General features: G+C 37.7%; 1 protein-coding gene across 1 annotated transcript in view; it reads left to right on the forward strand.

Moving 5' to 3' along the window:
• Positions 1–22247, forward strand: part of PPME1 (protein phosphatase methylesterase 1) — a 79362-nt gene that overhangs the window by 31785 nt on the left and 25330 nt on the right. Inside the window, exons 4-5 of the mRNA XM_064365287.1 lie at positions 17663–17720; positions 18843–18894. Of these exons, the coding sequence (XP_064221357.1) occupies positions 17663–17720; positions 18843–18894 (110 nt within the window). The remainder of the gene's footprint in view (positions 1–17662; positions 17721–18842; positions 18895–22247) is intronic.

Below are 22247 nucleotides of genomic sequence, written 5' to 3' on the forward strand. Positions count from 1 at the left end.
AACCCCATCTCTACTAAAAATACAAAAATTAGCTGGGCATGGTGGCACACATCTGTAGTCCCAGCTACTCAGGAGGCTGAGGCAGGAGAATCACTTGATCCCAGGAGGTGGAGGTTTCAATAAGCTGAGATAGTGCCACGGCACTCTAGCCTGGCAACAGAGTGAGACTCCGTATTATTAAGACTTCACTCTTTAATAAGATCAGCCAATCAGCAAATACTTATTAAACCCCTGCTGTGTACCAGGCATTGTACAGGTGCTATGGATACAGTGGAGAATTAAACATATATCCCGGAGAGAGATCCAAGATGGCTGACTACTAGCAGCTCAGGATTGTAGCTCCCAGTGAAAGCGCAGAGAACGAGAGGATGCCACACTATCAGATGAATTTTTGTTGCTCACGGACCAGGAGATTCCCAGCAGAGGAGCCCCACGGGTTGCCAGCGCAATTCTTGTGGCCGGTGCGGCGGTTTTGCTGGCAAAACCGTTCTTGGTGAAGAGTAAAAGGGACTGGGTCCCCTTTTAGTTGACGTTTGGAGCTCTGGGAAGGCAGAGTCACCTATTTAGCTGATTGAAAAAGGGACTCAAGAAGGAAGCCAGACCAGAGATTCCCAGGCAGAAAAGCACCACGAATCTTAATGCCGCTGTTTTAGCTGGCACAGTGGGTTGCTCAGATTCCGGCGCTGGGAATCAACAAGTTGGACGTCCACTCAGAGACCTAATTTGAAAGTCGGTAATTACAAAGACGACAGGTAGATAAATTTACAATGACGGGAAGAAACCAGCGCAAAAAGGCTGAGAATACCCAAAATCAGAATGCCTCTCCTTCTTCAGGGGATCACAGTTCCTCATCAACAAGGGAACAAGGCCTGATGGAGAACGAGTGCGTTCCAGTAACAGAGTTAGGCTTCAGAAGGTGGATAATAAGAAACTTCTGTGAGCTAAAAGAACATGTTCTAGCCCAAAGTAAAGAAACTAAGAACCTTGAAAAAAGGTTTGATGAAATCCTAACGAGAATAGACAATCTAGAGAGGACTATAAGTGAATTAATGGAACTGAAGAATACAATACGAGAACTCCATGAAATATGCACAGGTTTTAACAGTCAAATTGATCAAGCAGAAGAAAGGATATCAGAGGTCGAAGATCAACTTAATGAAATGAAACAAGAAGACAAGATTAGAGAAGAAAGAGTAAAAAGGAATGAGCAAAGTCTCCAAGAAATATGGGACTATGTGAAAAGACCTAATTTACAGTTGATAGGTGTACCTGAATGTCATGAAGAGAATGAATCCAAGCTGGAAAATATTCTTCAGGATACTATTCAGGAAAACTTTCCTAACCTAGTAAGGCAGGATAATACTCAACTCCAGGTAATACAGAGAACACCACAAAGATATTCCTCAAGTAGAGCAACCCCAAGACACATAATCGTTAGATAGGGTTGAAATAAAGGAGAAAATTCTAAGGGCAGCTAGAGAGAAAGGTCAGGTTACCCATAAAGGGAAGCCTATCAGACTCACAGCAGATCTCTCAGCTGAAACCCTACAAACTAGAAGAGAGTGGGGGTCAATATTCAATATCCTTAAAGAGAAGAATTTTCAACCCAGAATCTCATATCCAGCCAAACTAAGCTTCATAAATGAAGGAAAAATAAAATTTTTTACGAACAAGCAAGCACTCAGCGATTTCATCACCACCAGGCCTGCTTTACAAGAGCGTCTGAAAGAAGCACTATACACAGAAAGGAACAACCAGTGTCAGTCATCCCAAAAACTCGCCAAAAGGTAAAGAGTATCTGCATAATGAAGAATCTATATCAACTAATGGGCAAAATAGCCAGCTAGTATTAAACGACAATATTAAATTCACAAATATCAATATTAATCCTAAATTTAAATGGATTAAATGCCCCAATCAAAGACACAGACAGGCAAATTGAATAAAAAGTCAAAACCCATAGGTACGCTGTATCCAGATCCATCTCATAAGCAAGGACACACAAAGACTCAAAACAGAGAGTTGGTGGAACACTTACCAATCAAATGGAGAGCAAAAAAAAAAAAAGTTGTAACTTTCGTCTCTGACAAAATAGACTTTAATAGTAACAAAGACTAAAAGAAACAAAGAAGGACATTACATAATGGTAAAAGGATCAATGCAACAACAGGAGTCAATGATCATAAATATATATGCACCCAATATAGGAACACCCAGATACATAAGACAAGTTCTTAAGGACTTATAAAGAGACTTGGACTCCCACACAATAATAGCAGGGGACTTTGACACCACATTGTTAATATTTGACGGATCAACGAGATAGAAAATTAACAGGGATATCTATGATTTGAACTCAGACCTGGAACAAGTAAACTCAGTGAATATTTATAGAATTCCTCACCCCAGGTCCACAGAACATACATTTTCCTTAGTATCACATTACACCTATTTTGAAAGTGACCACATAATTGGAAGTAAATCATTCTTCAGCATTTGCATAGCGTTTCACAGACTTAAATGAAATGTTGGTTGGCTGTTTGTTGGTTATTTTCTTCTCTTATTCCTTCCTGTCTTTGCTGTTAAGCACAATTATCGGCATAAAAGAGGTTTTTAATACCTAGTATTAGATTGCATTCCAGCCTGGGCAATAGAGCAAGACACCTGTTCTCTCTTCCCCTTTCTCTTTCTCTTTCTTTCTTTCAAAAAAACAAAACATATATCCCATCTTCCTGTTCTTAACAATGTTTAAATCTAATGGGGAAGGTAGGAGAAAGGAAATGGCACATATATAAAAATAATACAGCAAACATTTTAAGAAACTTTTATCTCAGACTAAGTTTTGAATGTCAAAGCAGCTTAATCTATTTGAATTTAAATAGGTGATTATAGTACCTCCTAGTTAATAGGGTGGTTGTGAATATTCAACAGAAAAAGATGTAAGGTTCTTGGTAAAGTGCTTAACCCATAAGCATTCAGTTATTAGATGAGTTTGCAGCAAGATACAAAGGTAACACAGAGGAAGGAATGATTAACTTGTGGTAGACGAGGGTACTACAAGGAAAGTTTCATGAGAGAGGACATCTGAAATGGTTTTTAAGACTAAATAGAAGTTGGATTAGTAGGGAAGGCATGCCAAGAAAAGGTAAGCACAAAGGCATTGAAGAGTATAACAGTGAAGTATGTTTTGGAAATTTTAAGTGTCTTGGTTCTAGTTTGGGTAGAGTCAAGGTTGTAGTTGTATAATGTATGATGAGGGTGGGGAGCAGGGAAAGAGGTGACTAGAGAGAACACTGGGGCAAAATTATAGGAGGGTCATATACACCTAGCTAGGGAATTGTACCTTTAGTTCCCCTTTACTTCTGGGTAGGAGTAGAGGGAACTATTTTTGTTTGCTTGCTTTAGTTTTTGAGACAAGGTCTCACCCTCTAACCCAGGCTGGAGCACAGTGATGCACTCATGGCTCACTACAACCTTGACTTTCTGGGCTCAAGTGATCCTCCCACCTCAGCCTCCTGAGTAACTGGACCACAGGTGTGCACTGCCACACTCAGCTATTTTTATTTTTATTTTTTTTGAGACAGAGTCTTGCTCTGTTGCCCAGGTTGGAGTGCAGTGGCGTGATCTCAGCTCACTGCAACCTCCGCCTCCCGGGTTCAAGCAATTCTTCTGCCTCAGCCTTCTGAGTAGCTGGGACTACAGGTATGTACCACCATGCCCAGCTAATTTTTTGTATTTTTAGTAGAGATGGGGTTTCACCATGTTGACCAGGATGGTCTTGATCTCTTGACCTTGTGATCCACCCGCTGCGGCCTCCCAAAGTGCTGGGATTACAGGCGTGAGCCACCACACCTGGCCTATTTTTAGTTTTTTATAGAGAGGGAATCTCACTATATTGCCCAGGCTGGTCTTGAACACCTGGCTTCAAGCAATCCTCCTGCCCCAGCCTCTCAGAGTGCTGGATTTACAGGCATGAGCTACTGTGTCTGGCCATGGGTGCTATTTTTAAACACAACACTTCCCCCACCCACATCCACATTAAGCATATTTTAGATGTGTCAGAATTAGAGAGGGAGTATCAAAGCATGTTTTGCTTGACACACATTTACACTGTAAAGTTCTGGTGAGTTAACTATCTTGATACACATTTACCTGATTATAATTGAGTACCACTGTTTTAGGCAATAGGAAGCTATTGAAGACCTTTAGAAAAATCAAAATACTAGTATAGATGATTGATTGGGCAAGAAACCACAGTGGAGGCAGGGAGACTAGTTAGAAGGCTATGCTTATATTACCCAATTCTAAATATTTGACATCTTATGGAATATTAATTTCTCTAAAAGAGGAAGTTCATTTACATTTTCTATCGTGTAAAAAACTACTTACGATAATATGTTTTAAGCTGTTTGATTTATTTATGAATGTGTTACCAGTCTAATACCAAAACCAAGCAATGATAATGCAGGAAAACTAAGCCTGTTTCACTTATAAAATAGATTCAGAAGTGGGGCACAGTAGCACATACCTATAGTCCCAGCTACTTGGGAAGCTAAGGTGGGAGGAATGTTTGAGTCCAGGAGTTTGAGGTTGTAGTGAGCCCAGATCATGCTACTGCACTCTAGCCTGGGTGACAGAGCAAGACCCCATCTCATTTATACATACATACATAAATACTTATTCATTTGCTCATTCACATAATCCTAAGGAAAATAATAGCAGATTGATAGTGTGGTAAAATAATAATACACTCTGAGCAGGTAGGTTTTGTTCAAGGAATGCAAGAATGTCTCAGCATTAGAAAATCTTATTAATATGATTCACCTCTTACCTCACTTGATGCCCAAAAACGACTTGATAAACTATAATATCCATTCATGTTGAAAACTCTTGGCAACTAGGAATAGATGAAAAACTTCCTAAAGATTATAAAATTTATATAGAAAGTAGAAATTGCATAAATATCATACTTAGTGGTAAAACAGACACATTCCTCTTAAACTCAGGGATAAGACAAGTGTTATGGTTTGGATATTCAACCCCTCTAAATCTCAGTTTAAATTCGATCCCTAATGTTGGAGGTGAGGTCTAATGGGAAATGTTTAGGTCATGGAAGTGGATCCTTCATGAATGGCTTGGTGCCATTCTCATGGTAATGAATGAGTTCTTACTCTCCTACTTCTTGTAAGAGTTGTTTAAAAAGGTCTGACATCTGCTTCCCCTCTTTCTGCTTCCACTTTCAACACATGACCTCTGCATATGTCAGCTCCCCTTAGCCTTCCACCATGAGTGGAAGCAGCCTGATACACTCAGCAGAGCAGATGTTGGTGCTGTACTTCTTGTACAGCTTGTAGAACTGTGACCCAAATAAACTTCTTTTCCTTATATATTACCCAGGCTCAGGTATTTATTTATAGCAACATAAACGGACTAAGACAATAAGGGTGCAATTTTCAGTTTTATATTGGAACTTCTAGCAAACAAGACGAAAAAGACAAATGAGTTTTAAAGATTTGAAAAAAAAAGTGGCTAGAACAGTTATATGAAGATATTCTCTCCCTAGAAAATCAAAGAAAATCAACTGACAAATGACTAGTTAAGCAATAGTTTACAAAGTTGATGTTTTAAAAATCTGTCTTTTCTAAGATTAGCACTTAGCAGATCTGGAAATGTAATAGGAAAAATGATCCTATTAATAAAAGCAACAAAATATAAAATACTTGGAAATAGACCTTATTTTATTTATTTATTTTTTTTTGAGACGGAGTTTCACTCTTGTTACCCAGGCTGGAGTGCAATGGCACAATCTCGGCTCACCACAACCTCCGCCTCCTGGGTTCAGGCAATTCTCCTGCCTCAGCCTCCTGAGTAGCTGGGATTACAGGCACGCGCCACCATGCCCAGCTAATTTTTTGTATTTTTAGTAGAGATGGGGTTTCACCATGTTGACCAGGATGGTCTTGATCTCTTGACCTCGTGATCCACCCGCCTCGGCCTCCCAAAGTGCCGGGATTACAGGCGTGAGCCACAGTGCCTGGCCCTAGACCTTATTTTTTAAATGCATAAGACATTTATGAAGAAAACAATAAAATGTCACTGATGGATTTAAAGGAAAATCTGAATAGGGAAATTAGTTAGGTTCTTGTATGAATCTAGCTAAGCTGGTTAAGATCCCAGTGGGATTTTTTGTGAGACTTAATTAACAAATTGAAATTCACACAGAATAATAAATGCCTAGGAATAACCAAGATAATTTTGAAAAAGAGCAAGAAGAAAGTGACTTGCTCTTTGAGGTATCAAAACATACTCTAAAAGTCTATCAGTTAATAGTATGATATTGGCAGAAAGAATAAAGAAATAAGCCCATGTATAAAAAGAAATTTAATATACAATGAAAATAACAATACAAATGGATTAAAGGGGTGAATTTAAAAAACAAATCATAAAAAAATTCAGATATTGCTTTAAGGCAGCCTTCTTAAACTTAGCCAAAAGAAGTAAAAGCCATAAGTAAAAGATGAATTTGACTTTACCAAAACAAAAACTTCTAGACAAAATACCTTAAAGCTAAAAACACAAGCTATATGCTAGATAAAAAATATTTCATGTATGTACAATATAAACTATAGGCAAAGCACTAATATTTTCATTATATTTAAAAGAAAAACTACAAAGCAGTAAGAAAAAAGACAATCTAGAAGAAAAATGGGTAAGAGATAAGAAGTGTCAGTTCATAGAAAAAATATAGATAATAAATTTTTAAAAATGGGACTACTTTATTATGAATTGGCAAAATATAAAGTAAAATAAAAGACTAACACTTTTGAGAGGGGAGGCAGAGCAAGATGTTGAAATAGAAGCTTCCACTGATCGTCCTCCCCACAGGAACACGAAACTGAACAAATGTCCACACAAAAAAGCATCTTCATAAGAACCAAAAATCAGGTGAATGATCACAGTACTTAGATTTATCTTCATATCACTTAAAGAGACACTGAAGAGGATAGAAAAGACAGTCTTGAATTACTGACATCACCCCTTTTCCATCTGCTGGCAGTAAATACATGGAATGGAGAGAGAATCTGTATGCTTGGGAGAGGGAGAGCACAGGGATTGTGTGACTTTGCATTGGAACTCAGTGCTGCCCTATCACAGTGGAAAGCAACACTGGGAAAGACTCAGCGCCCACAGAAGGAGGATTTAGACCAGCCTTAGCCAGAGGGGGAATTACCCATTCTAGTGTTCTGAATTTGAGTTCTGGAAGGCCTTGCCTCCTCAAGCTAAAGGGCTCTGGGGTCTTAATAAACTTGAAAAGCAGACTAGGCCACAAGGACTGCAGTTCCTGGGCAAGTCCTGATGCTGTGCTGGTCTTGGAGCCAATGGACTTGAGCAGCACATGACTTAGTGAGACACCAGGGGCAGCCAGGGGAGAGTGCTTATACCACCCCTTCCCCAACCCCAGGTGGAGCAGCTTGCAGCTCTGGGAGAGACTCCTTTCTTCTGCTTGAAAAGAAGAGAGGAAAGAGGACTTTGTCTTGCAGCTTGGATACCAGCTCAGCTATAGTAGGATAAGGCACCAGACAGAGTACCAAGGCCCATTCCAGGCCCTAACTTACAGACAGCATGACACACACTGAGCCAGAAGGGAATGTGCTTCCCTGAAGGGAAGGACCCAATCTTGGCAGGATTCATCACTTGCTCACTAAAGAGTCCTTGGGCCCTGAATAATCAGCAATAGTATCCAGACAGTACTCGCTGCATTCCTGAGGTAAGACTTAGAGATGTGCTGGCTTCAGGCATGACCCAACACATTCCCAGCTATGGTGGCTATGAGGAAGGACTCTTTCTGCTTGATAAAAGAAGAGGGGAGAGTAAAGAAGGCTTTATGTTGCAGTTAGGTACCAGCTCAGCCACAGTGGGGTAGAGCACCAAGTGGACTCTTGGGGTTCCCAATTCCAGGCCTTGGTTCTTGGACAGCATTTCTGGTGCCTTATCCTACCATAGCTGAGCTGATATCCAAGTTACAAGACAAAGTCAGAGAGGAGCCCATTGACCTGAAGAGCGAGTCTCAGGCCTGGCAGCATTCACCATAAGTTGACTGAAGAGCCCTTAGGTCTTGAATAAACATTGGTGGTAGCCAGGCAGTACTTGCCATGGGCCTGGGGTAGTTGTAGCCATGGGGAGAGACTATGCTTGTGGAAAGGGTAGGGAAGAGTAGGAAGGACTTTGTCTTGTGACTTGGATGCCAGCTCAGCTGCAGTGTAATAGAGCACCAGGTAGATTTCTAAGGTTTCTAACTTCAAGCCCTGGCTCCTGGATGGCATCTCTGGACTCGCCTGGGACCAGGGGCAACCCATTCCCCTGAAGGGAAGGACAGAAGCCTAGCTAACTTTGCCACCTACTGATTGTAGAGCCCTAGGGCCTTGAGTGAACATAGGTAGCCAGGCAGTGGTTACCACAGTCCTTGGGTGAGTCCTAGTGTTGTGCTGGCTTCAGGTCTGACCCAGCACAGTCCTAGTGCTGAAGGCCACAGGGGCACACTTGTGTTACTCCACTCCCAGCTCCAGGAAACTCAGTGCAGAGAGACTCCATTTATTTGGGAGAAAATAAGGGAAGAGAATAAGAATCTCTGCCTGGTAATCCATAGAATTATTCTGGATCTTATCCAATACCACCAAAATAGTACCTCTGTGAGTCTGTAAGAGCTAGGGGCTTAGGGTGCCCCCTCATGCAGATATGGCTGCAGTGACCAAAAACTTAGATCACAATACCCAAGTTTCTTTGAATACCTGGAAAGCTTTCTTAGGAAGAATGGGTACAAACAAGCTCACACTGCAAAGACTACAATAAATACCTAACTCTTCAATGCCCGCTCACTGATGAACATTCACAAACATCAAGACTATCTAGGAAAACATGACCTCACCAAATGGAACTAAATAAGACACTGGGGACCAATCCCAGAGAGACAGGGGCTCACGCTTTTGCATGAGAGACAGAGATATGTGACCTTTCAGACAGAATTCAAAATAGCTATTTTGAGGAAACTCAACAAAATTCAAGATAACAGAAAAGGAATTCAGAAAATTTCTCTATCAGATAAATTTAACAAAGCAATTGAAATAATTAAAAAGAACAGAATTGTGGAGTTGAAAAATGCAATTGACATGGTAAGGAATGCATCAGAGTCTCTTAACATAGTTGATGAGACAGAAGTAAGAATTAGCGAGCTTGAAGACAGGTTATTTGAAAATACACAAAGGAAATAAAAGAAAAAACAATGCAGCACACCTACAATAGAAAATAGCCTCAAAAGGGCAAATTTAAGAGTTACTGGTCTTAAAGAGGAGGTAGAGAGAGAGATTGACATAGAGAATTTATTCAACAGAACTTCCCAAACCTAGAGAAACATATCATTATTCAAGTACAAGAAGACTATAGAATATCAAGCAGATTTAAGCCAAATAAGAATGCCTCAAGACATTTGATATTCAAACTCCCAAAGGTCAAGGATAAAGAAAGAATTCTAAAAGCAGGTAGAGAAAAGAAACAAATAATATATAATGGAGCTCCAATACATCTGGAAGTAGACATCCCAGTGAAAACCTTACAAGCCAGGAGAGAGTGGCATAACATATTTAAAATGCTGAAGGAAAAAAAATTTTTATTCTAAAATAGTATATCCAGTCAAAATATCCTTCAAACATGAAAAAGAATAAAGACATTCCCAGACACACAAAAGGTGGGAGATTTCATCAACACCAGACTTATAAGAAATGCTAAAGGAAGTTCTTCCATCTGAAAGAAAAGGATATTAATGAATACTAAGAAATTATCTGAAGGTAAAAAACTCACTAATAAGTACACAGAAAAACACGGAATAACATTGTAATTGTGGTGTTTAAACTACTCATATTCTGAGGAGAAAGATTAAAATAGAAACCAATAATATTAACTACAACAGCTTTTCAAGACATAAACAGTAAAATAGTATATAAATAGAAACAATAGATATAAATAGGTTGGGCATCGTGGCTCACACCTGTAATCCCAGCACTTTGGGAGGCTGAGGTGGATGAAATGCTTGAGCCCAGGAATTCAAGACCAGCCTGGACAACATGGTGAGACCCCCATCTCTGCAAAAAATGCAAAAAGTTGGCCAGGTGTAGTGGTGTGTGCCAGTAGACTCAGGTACTCGGGAGGCTGAGGTGGAAGGATCACTTGAGCTGGGAGGCAATGGGTGTAATGAGCTGAGATCAGACCACTGCACTCCAGCCTGGGCAACAGCATGAGACCTTGTCTTAAAAGGAGAAAAAAAAGAAAAGAAGTAGAGATGACAAAAATTAAAAAGCAGGATGCTGAAGTTAAAATGTAGAGTTTTTATTGGTTTTCTCTATGTTAGTTTGTTTATGAAATCAGTTTTAAATTGTCACTTTTAAATAATGAGTTATAAGACACTATTTGCAAGCAACCTCAAACCAAAAACATACAACAGATACACAAAAAATAAAAAGCGAGATATTTAAACATACCACCAAAAAAAATTACCTTCACTAAAAGGAAGACAAGAAAGAAGGAAGAGAAGACCATAAAACAACCGGAAAACAAAGTGGTAGGAGTAAGTCCTCATTAATAATAACATTGAATGTAAATGGACTAAACTTCAATCAAAAGACATGGGTGGTTGAATGGATACAAAAACAAGACCCACTAACCTGTTGCCTACTAGAAACACACTTCATCTATAACAGCACACATAGACTGAAAAAGTGAAGGACAAAGATATTCCATGCTAATGCAAACTAAAAAAGAGCGGGGGTGGCTATGTATATATCAGACAAAATAGATTTCAAGACAAAATATAAAAAGAGGTAAAGGTCATTAAATGATAAGGGATCAATTCAGCAAGAGAATATAATAGTTACATAGGCACCTAACACTGGAGCACCCAGATATGTAAAGCAAATATTATTAGAGCTAAAGAGGGAGAGATGGACCTCAATACAGTAATAACTGGAGACTTCAGTACCCCACTTTCAGCATTGGACAGATAATCCAGACTGAAAATCAACACAAAAATTTACCTAATCTGCACTGTGTATCAAATACACCTAATGGTTACCTACAGAACACTTTATCCAATAGCTGCAGAATACACATTCTTCTCCAACATGTGGATCATTCTCAAGGATAGACCATGTTAGGCCACAAAATGTTTTATAACATTTAAAAATTGAAATTACATCAAGTATATTCTCGACCACAATGGAATAAAACTAGTAATCAATAAGAGGAGGAATTTTGGATACTATACAAACACATGGAAAATAAACAGTATGCTTCTAAACGACAGTGGGCCAATGAAGAAATTAAGAAATTTTAAATTTTAAATTTTATTGAAACAAACTATAATGAAACGGCATACCAAAGCCTGTGAGATACAGCAAAAGCAGTACTAAGAGGAAAATTTATAGCTATAAGTGCCTGTATCAAGAATGTAGAAAACCCTCAACCAAACTAACGATGCATCTTAAAGAAGTAGAAGAGCAAGAGCAAACCAAACCCAAAATTTGTAGAGACAAGAAATAAAGATCAGAGCAGAAATAAATGAAATCAAAAAATAGAAAAGATCAACAAAATGAAAAGTTGGTTTTTGAAAAGATAAAATTGACAAACCTTTAGCTAGACTAAGAAAAAAAGAAAGACCCAAATAAATAAAATCAGATGAAAAAGGAGACATTATACCTGATAGTGCAGAAATTCAAAGGATTACTAGAGGATAGTATGAGCAACTATATGCCAATAAATTGGAAAATCTAGAAGAAATGGATAAATTTCTAGACACAACCTACCGAGATTGAACCATAAAGAAATCCAAAACCTGAACATTCCAATAACAAGTAATAAAATCAAAGCTGTAATTAAAAAGTCTCCCAGTAAAGAAAAGATGGGACCTGATGGCTTCACTGCTGAATTTTACCAGACATTTAAAAAAGAACTAACAACAGTCCTACTCAAACTATTCCAAAAATAGAAGAGGAGGGAATAATTTTAGACTCCTTTCTATGTGGCCAGTATTACCCTAATACCAAAACCAGACAGACAAAAACAAAAAAAAATACAGGCCAATATCCTCAATGAATATTGATGCAAAAATCTTCAGCAAAATAATAGCAAACCAAATTCAACAACACATTACAGAGATTATTCAGGCTGGACACAGTGGCTTGTGCCTGTATTCCCATCACTTTGGGAGGCTGAGGCTGGTGGATTGCTTGAGGTCAGGAGTTCAAGATCAGCCTGGCCAACATGGTGAAACCCCGTCTCTTCTGAAAATACAAAAATCAGCCAGTTGTGGTGTTGCACACTTGTAATTCCAGCTACTCAAGAGGCTGAGGTGGGAGGATTGCCTGAACCTAGGAAACGGAGGTTGCAGTGAGCCAGGATCACGCCACTGCCCTCTATCCTGGGTGACAGAGCAAGACTCTGTTTCATAAAAAAAGAAAAAAGAAAAAGATTATTTATTATGACCAAGTGGGATTTATCCTGGGGATGTGCATATGGTTCAGCATATGCAAATCAATCAATGTGATTCATCATATTAACAGAATGAAGGACAAAAACCATATGATCATTTCAATTGATGCTTGAAAAGCATTTGATAAAATTCAACATCCCTTCATGGTGTTGAATTTTATCATTTTTTATTTTATCATAAATTTAAAAACCTTGAAAAAAAACTGACTATAGAAGGAATATAATACAATAAAAGCCACATACGATAGACCCACAGCTAGTATCATACTAAAACGATGATACATGGAAAGTTTAAAGCTTTCTTCTAAGATGTGGAACATGGCAAGGATGCTCACTTTCATCACTGTTATCCAACATAGTATTGGAAGACTTAGCTAGAGCAATCAGACAAGAGAAAGAAAGAAAGACATCCAAATTGGAAAGGAAGAAGTCAAATTATCTTATTTTGCAGGTGATATAAACTTATACTTAGAAAATCCTAAAGACTCTTAAAAAAACTATTGGAACTGATCAATTTAATAACGTTACAGGATACAAATCGATGTACAAAAATTAGCATTTTCATATGCCAACAGCAAACAATCTGAAAAAGAAACCAAGAAAGTAACCCTATTTTTAGTAGCTACAAATAAAATACCTAGGAATTAACCAAAGAAGTGAAGTACAATGAAATCTGTAAAACATTGATGAAAGAAATTAGGACACAAAAAAAGGGAAAGATATATTGCATGTTCAGGGATTGGAAGAATCAACATTGTTAAAATGTCCATAACACCCAAAGCAGTCTATAGATGCAACACAATCCCTATCAAAATACCAATGATATTCTTCACAAAAATGGAAGAAACAATTCTAAAATTTATATAGAACCACAAAACAAACAAAAAAACAAAAAAACACAGAATAGCCAAAGCTATCCTGATAGAAAAGAGCAAAACTGGAGGAATAACATTACCTTCAAATTTTACCACAGAGTTATAACAATCAGAACAGCCTGGTACTGCCATAAAAACAGACACATAGACCAATGGAACAGAATAAAGAACCAGAAACCAATCCATACATCTACAGTGAACTCATTTTCAACAGAGGTGCTAAGAACATATGTTGGGGCAAGGACGATTTCATCAGTAAATGATGCTGGGAAAACTGGATATCCATATCCAGAAGAATGAAACTAGACTCATATTTCTTGCCAACTACAAAAATCAACTATGAATTAAAGACTCAAATTTAAGACCTCAAATTATGAAAGTACTTAAAGAAAACATTCAGAAAACTCTCCAGGACATTGGACTGTGGAATTTTTTTTTTTTTTTTTTTTTGCTACGGAGTCTCGCACTGTCACCCAGGCTGTGGTGCAGTGGCGCAGTCTCAGCTCACTGCAATCGCTGCCTCCTGGGTTCAAGCAATTCTTCTGCCTCAGCCTCCCAAGTAGTTGGGACTACAGGCGTGCACCACCATGCCCATCTATTTTTTTTTTTTGTATTTTTAGTAGAGATGCGGTTTCACCATGTTGGCCTGGATGGTCTTGATCTCCTGACCTCATGATCCGCCCGTCTCGACCTTCCAGAGTGCTGGGATTACAGGCGAGAACCATTGCGCCCGGCCGGAAAGATTTTTTGGAGTAATACCCCACAAGCACAGGTAACCAAAGTAAAAATGGACAAACGGGATAAGGTCAAGTTAAAAGGCTTCTGCACAGCAAAGGAAACAACAAGTGAAGAAACAGCCCACAGAATTGGAGAAAATATTTGCAAACTATCCATGTGACAAGGGATTAATTAGCAGAAATATAAGGAGCTCAACAACTCTATAGGAAAAAAATCTAATAATCCAATTTTAAAATGGGCAAAAGATCTGAATAGACATTTCTCAAAGGAATACATTCATATGACAGACAAGCATATGAAAAGGTGCTCAACATCACTGATCACCAGAGAAATGCAAATGAAAACTATAATGAGGATCATCTCACCCCAGTTAAAATGGCTTTTATCCAAAAGTTAGGCAATGACAAATGCTAGGGAGGATGTAGAGAAAAGGGAACCCTCATACACTGTTGTTGACAATGTAAATTAGTAAAGCCACTATGGAGAACAGTTTGTTGATTCCTAAAAAAAAAAAACTAAAAATAGAACTACCATATCATCCAGCAACCCCACTACTAGGTATATAACCAAACAAGGGAAATCAGTACATCGAAGAGATACTACACTCCATGTTTATTACAGTACTATTCATAATACCCAAGATTTGGAAGCAACCAAAGTGTCCATCAGTAGATGAATGGTTAAGGAAAATGTGGCACATATACACAAAGGAGTACCATTTGGCCATAAGAAAGAATGAGATCCCTGTCATTTACAACAACATGGATGGAACTGGAGGTCATGATAAGTGAAATAAGCCAGGCACAGAAAAACTTCACATGTTCTCACTTATTTGTGGCAGCTGAAAATTAAAACAATTGAACTCATGGAGATGGAGAGTAGAAAGATGGTTACCAGAGGCTGGGAAGAGTAGTGGATGGAGGGAGGGAGGTGGAAGGGTGGGGACAAATGGGGATGGTTAATGAGTACAAAAATATTTAGATAGAATGAGTAAGATCTTGTATTTGATGGCACAACAGGGTGACTAGAGTAAACAGTAGTTTACTGTGTATTTTAAAATAGCTAAACAGGTATAATTAGATTGATTTGCACAAAAAGGATAAATGCTGAAAGTGATGAATACCTCATGAAGTGATGATTACCTCATTTGCCCGATATGATAGTTATACATTGTCGGTATCAAAATATCTAATGTACCCCACAAATATGTACCCTTACTATGTACCCATGAAAATTTTTAAAAAACAGTATCACTATTCACTTATAAAACTGGCCAAAATTAACTTTGAGGATATCATGTGTTTGTGGGGATACCTGTTTCTCCACGCTTTCCCCAATACTTGATAAACCTCTAAGAACCTGTTTTGTCAGCCAACAAAACTGTGCTAATATTTTCCCAGCCGACTTTTTAAGAAGATAATATGAGATTATCTTCGATAATCTAGTGAGATTACAAAGTGATACAGAAGCATGTTATTACTACCCAGATCTTACTTACGTCCAATCTTGTCTCTTGTTCTCTAGTCTAGGGTTAGGATAGTGGGCCTTAGTTTTGGCTATACATTAGAATCACCTGCGGAAGTCTGAAATGTATAAATAACTTTGCCTCTTAACCCAGTTCACCTGAACAGAATTTCTGGTGGGTTAGCACCTGGGCAGTATTATTTAGTTGATTCTGTTATGCAGCCAGCGTTGAAAACCACCTGGAGCCAAGCAGCTTGGATTTGAAAATTGACTCTGTCACTTATTAGCTATTTAGCCTTGGGCAAGTTACTTAATCTCTCTGTAAAATGCCCTCATCTGTAAAATGCTGAAAATTATGTCTAAGTAGTAAAGAGTTGTGAGGAGAAAGTTAGGTAATTCATTTGAAGCACTTAGATTGCTGACTGGCGCATAGTAAGATTTAGTAGATATTAGCTGCTACTGCTATTGTTGCAATTATTGCTAACACCATAATATTCTAGTGAGAAAATGGCTGGAGAAGTCTAGTTCTTAATAGCTGCTTTCCATTCATCCATTTCAGAAGTAGCAAAGTTGTACTATTTGTGATAAGATCTGGAATAGCTACCATAGATGTGCTCTGACACTTTTTATTGTCTTTAAAGCCCATGTTAGTCTATGAATTTGTTCATTTATTTTTTCTAGTCTTCCTCCATCATAGTAGAATGTAGATACCATGAGAGCAGGAATATTACCAATATTTCTCCCTCCTGGAAACCCATTACACTCCATTGGTGCCAGATTTTTATTAGAAAGATTTGTTAAATAAATGAAAATTTTGTTTTTAATATTTGTAGTGATCTTCTGACAGGCACCTATGATTGTAAATCATTGCTTTCAAGTTAAAGATTGGAATTTCAAATGTACATTTTGTTTCTGTTATGTAAACCTGGTTCTATTCTTTTATCTAGAACAATCAAGCAAATTAATACTATCTTTGCCACTAATTTATTTCTAACATATGGATTTGTTTTTGACATTGAAGGCTTTACTGTCACTAAGTAACTCCTGTAAATTAGCAAATAGCTTTCAGGAACAAACTGCAAGGTATAGTAGAATTTCATTCCATTGTTGCCTTTAAAGGTATTTATTAGAGTAACAGAAGTAGAAACAGACTTGACTTTCTAGGTGACTTTAAAAATATGACTTAAGAATCTGACTTGTTTTGTGATTTACATTGACTTTTATATTGGTAACTTACCTTGGGTCTAGTTCTGTTTTTACTCCTAATTTGTTATGTGACCCTGGGGAAATAATTTTTTATCTCTTGGCCTCAGTTTTCTCATTCATAAAATGTGAGAGTTAGACTAGAAAGTTCTTTTATTTTATTCCTAAAAGTTAAAAGAAATTTGGTGACATTTGCTAACCCTATTTGTGATATATTATCAAAGAATGTAGTTTAGTTGAGGAAGAAGATCCCCAATTATTTCAGATTTCTTTCAGCCTCTAAAATTGTACCTCCCCCATATAATTTCTTTTTAAATACATTTTTATTTAACAGGTGCACAAGCTTGTATGTTCTGCAGTATCTGTCTTAAGTGAATCTTTGGTAGATTCCATGACTTCTGCTACTTTCAGTGTTATTTCATGATTTGAATGTGTGTTTGTGTGATGTCCTGAGCGAAGATATAAACTGACTCACTGTCCTTATCTAAGGGATTCTCTCACTAGCGTAAGGAAAAGGTATCCAAGGAATATAGATGAAAACCAGAGCTCAGAGGGTCATTGTCTAAAGGCTCGTAACTGTGTGTTTGAAGAAAGGATAGAAAGAGTTAAGATTGAAAGAAGGATTTAGGTAGAGAAAGCCATATTTTGAAGTTGGGACAGAACCACAATATATGCCAAAACTAGTAGAAAATCATTCTTTCATTTTGCTTAAAACTAGAAAGTCTTTTGATTTTTTTTGGGACCTTTGAATTCTGATGGCAATTCATTTTACAAAGTTATCATTGGTAATTGAGCAAAATTTGTTATCCTAGATGTGTCTTAACTACTTTTCCTTTTTCTTCTAGGCAGCGATTATTAGTAGAGTTCAGTGTAGGATTGTGGCTTTGGATCTGCGAAGTCATGGTGAGTAAAGTTCTTAATTAGTCATTAACTCATTAACTGAATTATAGCCATCAAACCCCTTTGAATACTCGTAATTATTAGAAATTTCAACATGGCCATAAAATAACCTAGTCTATTCCATTTGGGCCTTTTTTTTTTTTTTGGAGATGGAGTTTCACTCTGTCGCCTATGCTGGAGTGCAGTGGCACAATCTTAGCTCACTGCAACCTCTGCTTCCTGAGTTTAAGCAATTCTTCTGCCTCAGTCTCCAGAGTAGCTGGGATTACAGGTGTGTGCCACCATGCCTGGCTGATTTTTTTTATTTTTAGTAGAAACTGGGTTTCACCATATTGGCCAGGCTGGTATCAAACTCTTGACCTCAAGTAATCCATCTGCCTCATCCTCCCAGAGTGCCGACATTATAGGTGTGAGCCACTGCGCCCAGCTCCATTTGGGCATTTTGAAGGAAGTCCTAGGTTCTAGTCTTTACAAATGTATGTGTGTATATATATATATTAAAGTTTTATATATAGTATTCATTTTTGTATTTTATATGTTTTGTGTTTTGTTTTGTTTTTTGAGATGGATTCTTCCTCTGTTGCCCAGGCTGGAGTGCAGTGGCGTGGTCTCAGCTCACTGCAACCTCCACCTCCTGGGTTCAAACAATTCTTCTGCGTCAGCTTCCCAAGTAGTTGGGATTACAGGCACCTACCACTATGCCCAGATAACTTTTGTATTTTTAGTAGAGACAGGGTTTCACCATGTTGGCCAGGCTGTTCTCCAACTCCTGACCTCTTGATCCACCTGCTTCAGCCTCCCAAAGTGCTGGGATTACAGGCGTGAGCCACCACGCCCAGCCTTTTTTATATTGTATATGTTTTAAGCTAAGAAAATGTCATTTAAAGTAACCAAATTCTTATGCTGATGTATAAGGAATGTGGATAAATCTTTATCAGGCTACTGTAATTATCCTCCTTAGGATAACTATAAATATTTGTCTATAGAAAATCCTTGCTAAACCCATTGTGTAAAATTATAAAGTCCCTATTCCATTGTCCAAAGACAATATTTTTAAAAGAGAGTACTCCTGCTTTTATAATTCCTGTCTTGGGGAATTTTATCTTTAAAATATTTTCATCTTAGGTGAAACAAAAGTCAAGAATCCTGAAGATCTGTCTGCAGAAACTATGGCAAAGTAAGTAACCAAACATTTCTTATACATTGCCTGGCTCCCGTCACTATTATAAATAGTACTATAACTTTATCACTTTCCTGGTGAGATTGTTGGGGAATAATTACCACAAGGAAAATTTTACTTCTGTTCTCTTTCCTATGCTTTTGGTTTCTCCTTACTATTTAATCTTGAAAGAAACCTGCATCTTTCTTATTATGTCCAATGCAATGGTCATCATATAAAGCACTTGAAAATTCTTCAAGGCACAGTTTAGTTTGTGAAGGCTTTTGAGAAGTTTTCTTCTGTTGATGGAATTTCATTGAACCTGGATACCTATCGTGGACTCATGCTTGGAAAAGTAGTTGTATGCAAGAGGCCTTGAGAGTATCTTCTTAAGGTATCCTGCACGCATTCTTTGTCCTGTGTCATAGAAAGATCAGAACATGATATTAAAAAATGGCAGTTATACCCTGGGCCTAAAGTAAAAAATGAATGTAGATATATAGTGGTTCTCAAAACTGCTCACTCATCAGAATCACTTGAGAAGTTACTGGACATACGGATGACTTAGCCCTGCTCCAGACCTACTTCTAGCAGTGGGGTCTGAACATTAATATTTTGATGAAGCTCTATATAGGAATCTGATGGAGCCAGTTCAGTAACTCTTGTTTGGGAACCACTGACCTATAGTTTAAATAGGATTTTCTAACCATAAGAATAAACTTTTTCCTTCAGAGCCAAACTGGTGTGGCAATAATTTTAATATTATTATTTCTTCACTATCTACCTGGAGATAATTCGTTTTATTACTATAATAGGTGTTATTTGTGTACCTTTTATCTGCCAACTTGCATTAAAGTATAAATTAAGCATTTATTAAGAATAAATCATTAACTTATTTTTTTTAATCATTTATTGAAACTAAATCCTCATTATTAACTCTGTAATACAGATATACCCTTTTACAGATAAGGAAACTGGCTCATATAGGTTGAATAACTGTATGAAGTCACACAGTCAGTAGACTGAATTTATGATCATTCAGCTAGAGTGCTTGGCAGAGAGAGAGAAAGAAATAATATATATAATATGAATACCATTCCACTCAATGAACATATGCCTTAAAAACTATGAAAAGAGAGGTAAGAATCTGTTCCCCCAATTATTCCTACTGCCTTTGTTAATGTGAGATCAATACATCCTCAATAGTCAAGCCTGTTAGTGATACCTGTAGGAAGATCTGTGAATGATTTTTAAGGAAGTAAAGGGTTTCTTGACTTTTAACAAAAAAGTGAAATACATCATCTGAGTGTCCAGGCAGTTAGACATATTGATAATGATGGCTTGGTTGACATTCTACAGGAAATTGAAGAATTAATTGAGAACCTTAAGGAAACATTGACTAAATAATAATGTTTCAGTCTGGGGCTCATCAGGATAGAAGCCACATAGTAATTTGGATAAGTAAAGTTGAATATAAAGAATTATTCACTATAAAAGGGGACTGTAATGAGAGATTGGTAGTAAGAAGTAAAGAAAATGTGGTACATATACACCATGGAATACTACGCAGCCATAAAAAACGATGAGTTAGTGTCCTTTGTAGGGACTTGGATGAATCTGGAAACCATCATACTCAGCAAACTGACACAAGAACAGAAAACCAAACACCACATGTTCTCACTCGTAGGCGGGTGCTGAACAATGAGAACACGTGGACTCAGGGAGAGGAGCATCACACACTGGGGGTAGTGGCGGGGGTGCTAGGGGAGGGACAGCAGGGAGCGGGGAGGATGGGGAGGGGTAACATGGAGAGAAATGCCAGATATAGGTGAAGGGGGAATAGAGGCAGCAAACCACCTGGTTATGTATGCATCTATGCAACAACCCTGCATGACCTGCACATGTATCCCAGAACCTAAAGTAAAATTTAAAAAAAAAAAAAAAAAAAGGAGAAGTAAAGAAAACTACTACTAATATAGGAATAGCAGATATAAGGAATAGCCACTACTCCCTTGGGCTGAGGTAGTGCAGGCAGGGTTGAAATCTAGACCTTATTGGAGAATGCATGACTATGGCTTACCAAAGGTTAGAAATTGCTGAAAATCTGCCCTTTGGAACGTGACAGAATTCTGCCCTCTAGGGTATAGGGAAAGCTGTTCATGGGGAGGTATCTCACCAGAGGCACTGGGCTACAAAACGCTGGGTGAGGAAGGGCTAGAGTACTAGAGAAGCCACTTGTGCTGGAGGAATCATGCAGGAATTGGCAGGAGTTGGGTACTGGGGAAGTTCTGTGTTTCTCTAGCACCCTCCATTAACATGGCTTAACATCCTGCCTACTGGCAAGGGAAAAATACTTAAAGACCTCAAATCTATTTTTGTAGAGCAGGCAATGAAGGATGAATTGGAGTTGAGGCAATAAGTTGATAACTGGCACAAAAAAATTTTTTTTAATGATAAAAATCATCCACAGTAGATGAAGATGACCAAGAATCAAAAAGGTGGACAAATTGGATTCTTGCTGAAATTATCTAAGCAGTAAAATATTTGTGTGATTTCTGAATTCAATTACTCTGTGAAAAAAAAAAAATCTCAAAATGGGCATACTTATATCAACTGCAGAACCTAAATACTACATAAGAAAGTATATGAAAAAGCCAAAATTTGAGCTTCGGTCATTCTGATATTCCAGTTTCTGTGATACACAGTAATGCTTCTCAGAAAATTAACCTAGTATTAAAATATGACAGAATCCCCTTAAAAAACATCCACCAAAATTGTGATACATCCAGTTATAGCCTAGATTTGTGGGTAACCCTTGCTACTTCATCTTTATTGTATTTCTCTGGATTTTCAGAACTTACCTCAAGTAAGGTACTTGTTGACTGAATGCTCTGCTTGACTTTAATAACAATACATTTCTCTTAGTGGTAGATGATCAAGTGATTGATCATAACTACCTTCTCCCTGGGTAAATATGCCTTTCCTAAGCTTAGACAGGATGTTCAGTTGGTGTGTTTCAGACGTCTACCTTTGTGCATGAAGCAGATACTGCAGAACCCCTTCAATTCAGTTAACATGTATTTTAAGGAGACTTGGACTTAGATAATTGTCCATAGCATCCTTTTATTTTACTCATTATTTATCTGTTACCAACTAAAAGTTTCTTGGAATTGTTGAAGACTTATTCTGGAAATTTCATGTTGATACTTAATATAAACATGTTTTAAACTTTAGTATTTTCTTAAAAAAAAAGTTTGCTCCCAAAATTATATTCAGTGTTGTTTTAGATTAATTAATTGAGCATATAAGTTTTTCTGGTCTGTCATTTTAATATGCAGAATTACTCTGGAATACTACTTGTTTTTTATTTT

This window comes from Aotus nancymaae, unplaced genomic scaffold (assembly GCF_030222135.1).
Source record: "Aotus nancymaae isolate 86718 unplaced genomic scaffold, 86718_ANA_hifiasm-v0.15.2.pri h1tg000059l, whole genome shotgun sequence".
Lineage (NCBI taxonomy): Eukaryota > Metazoa > Chordata > Mammalia > Primates > Aotidae > Aotus > Aotus nancymaae.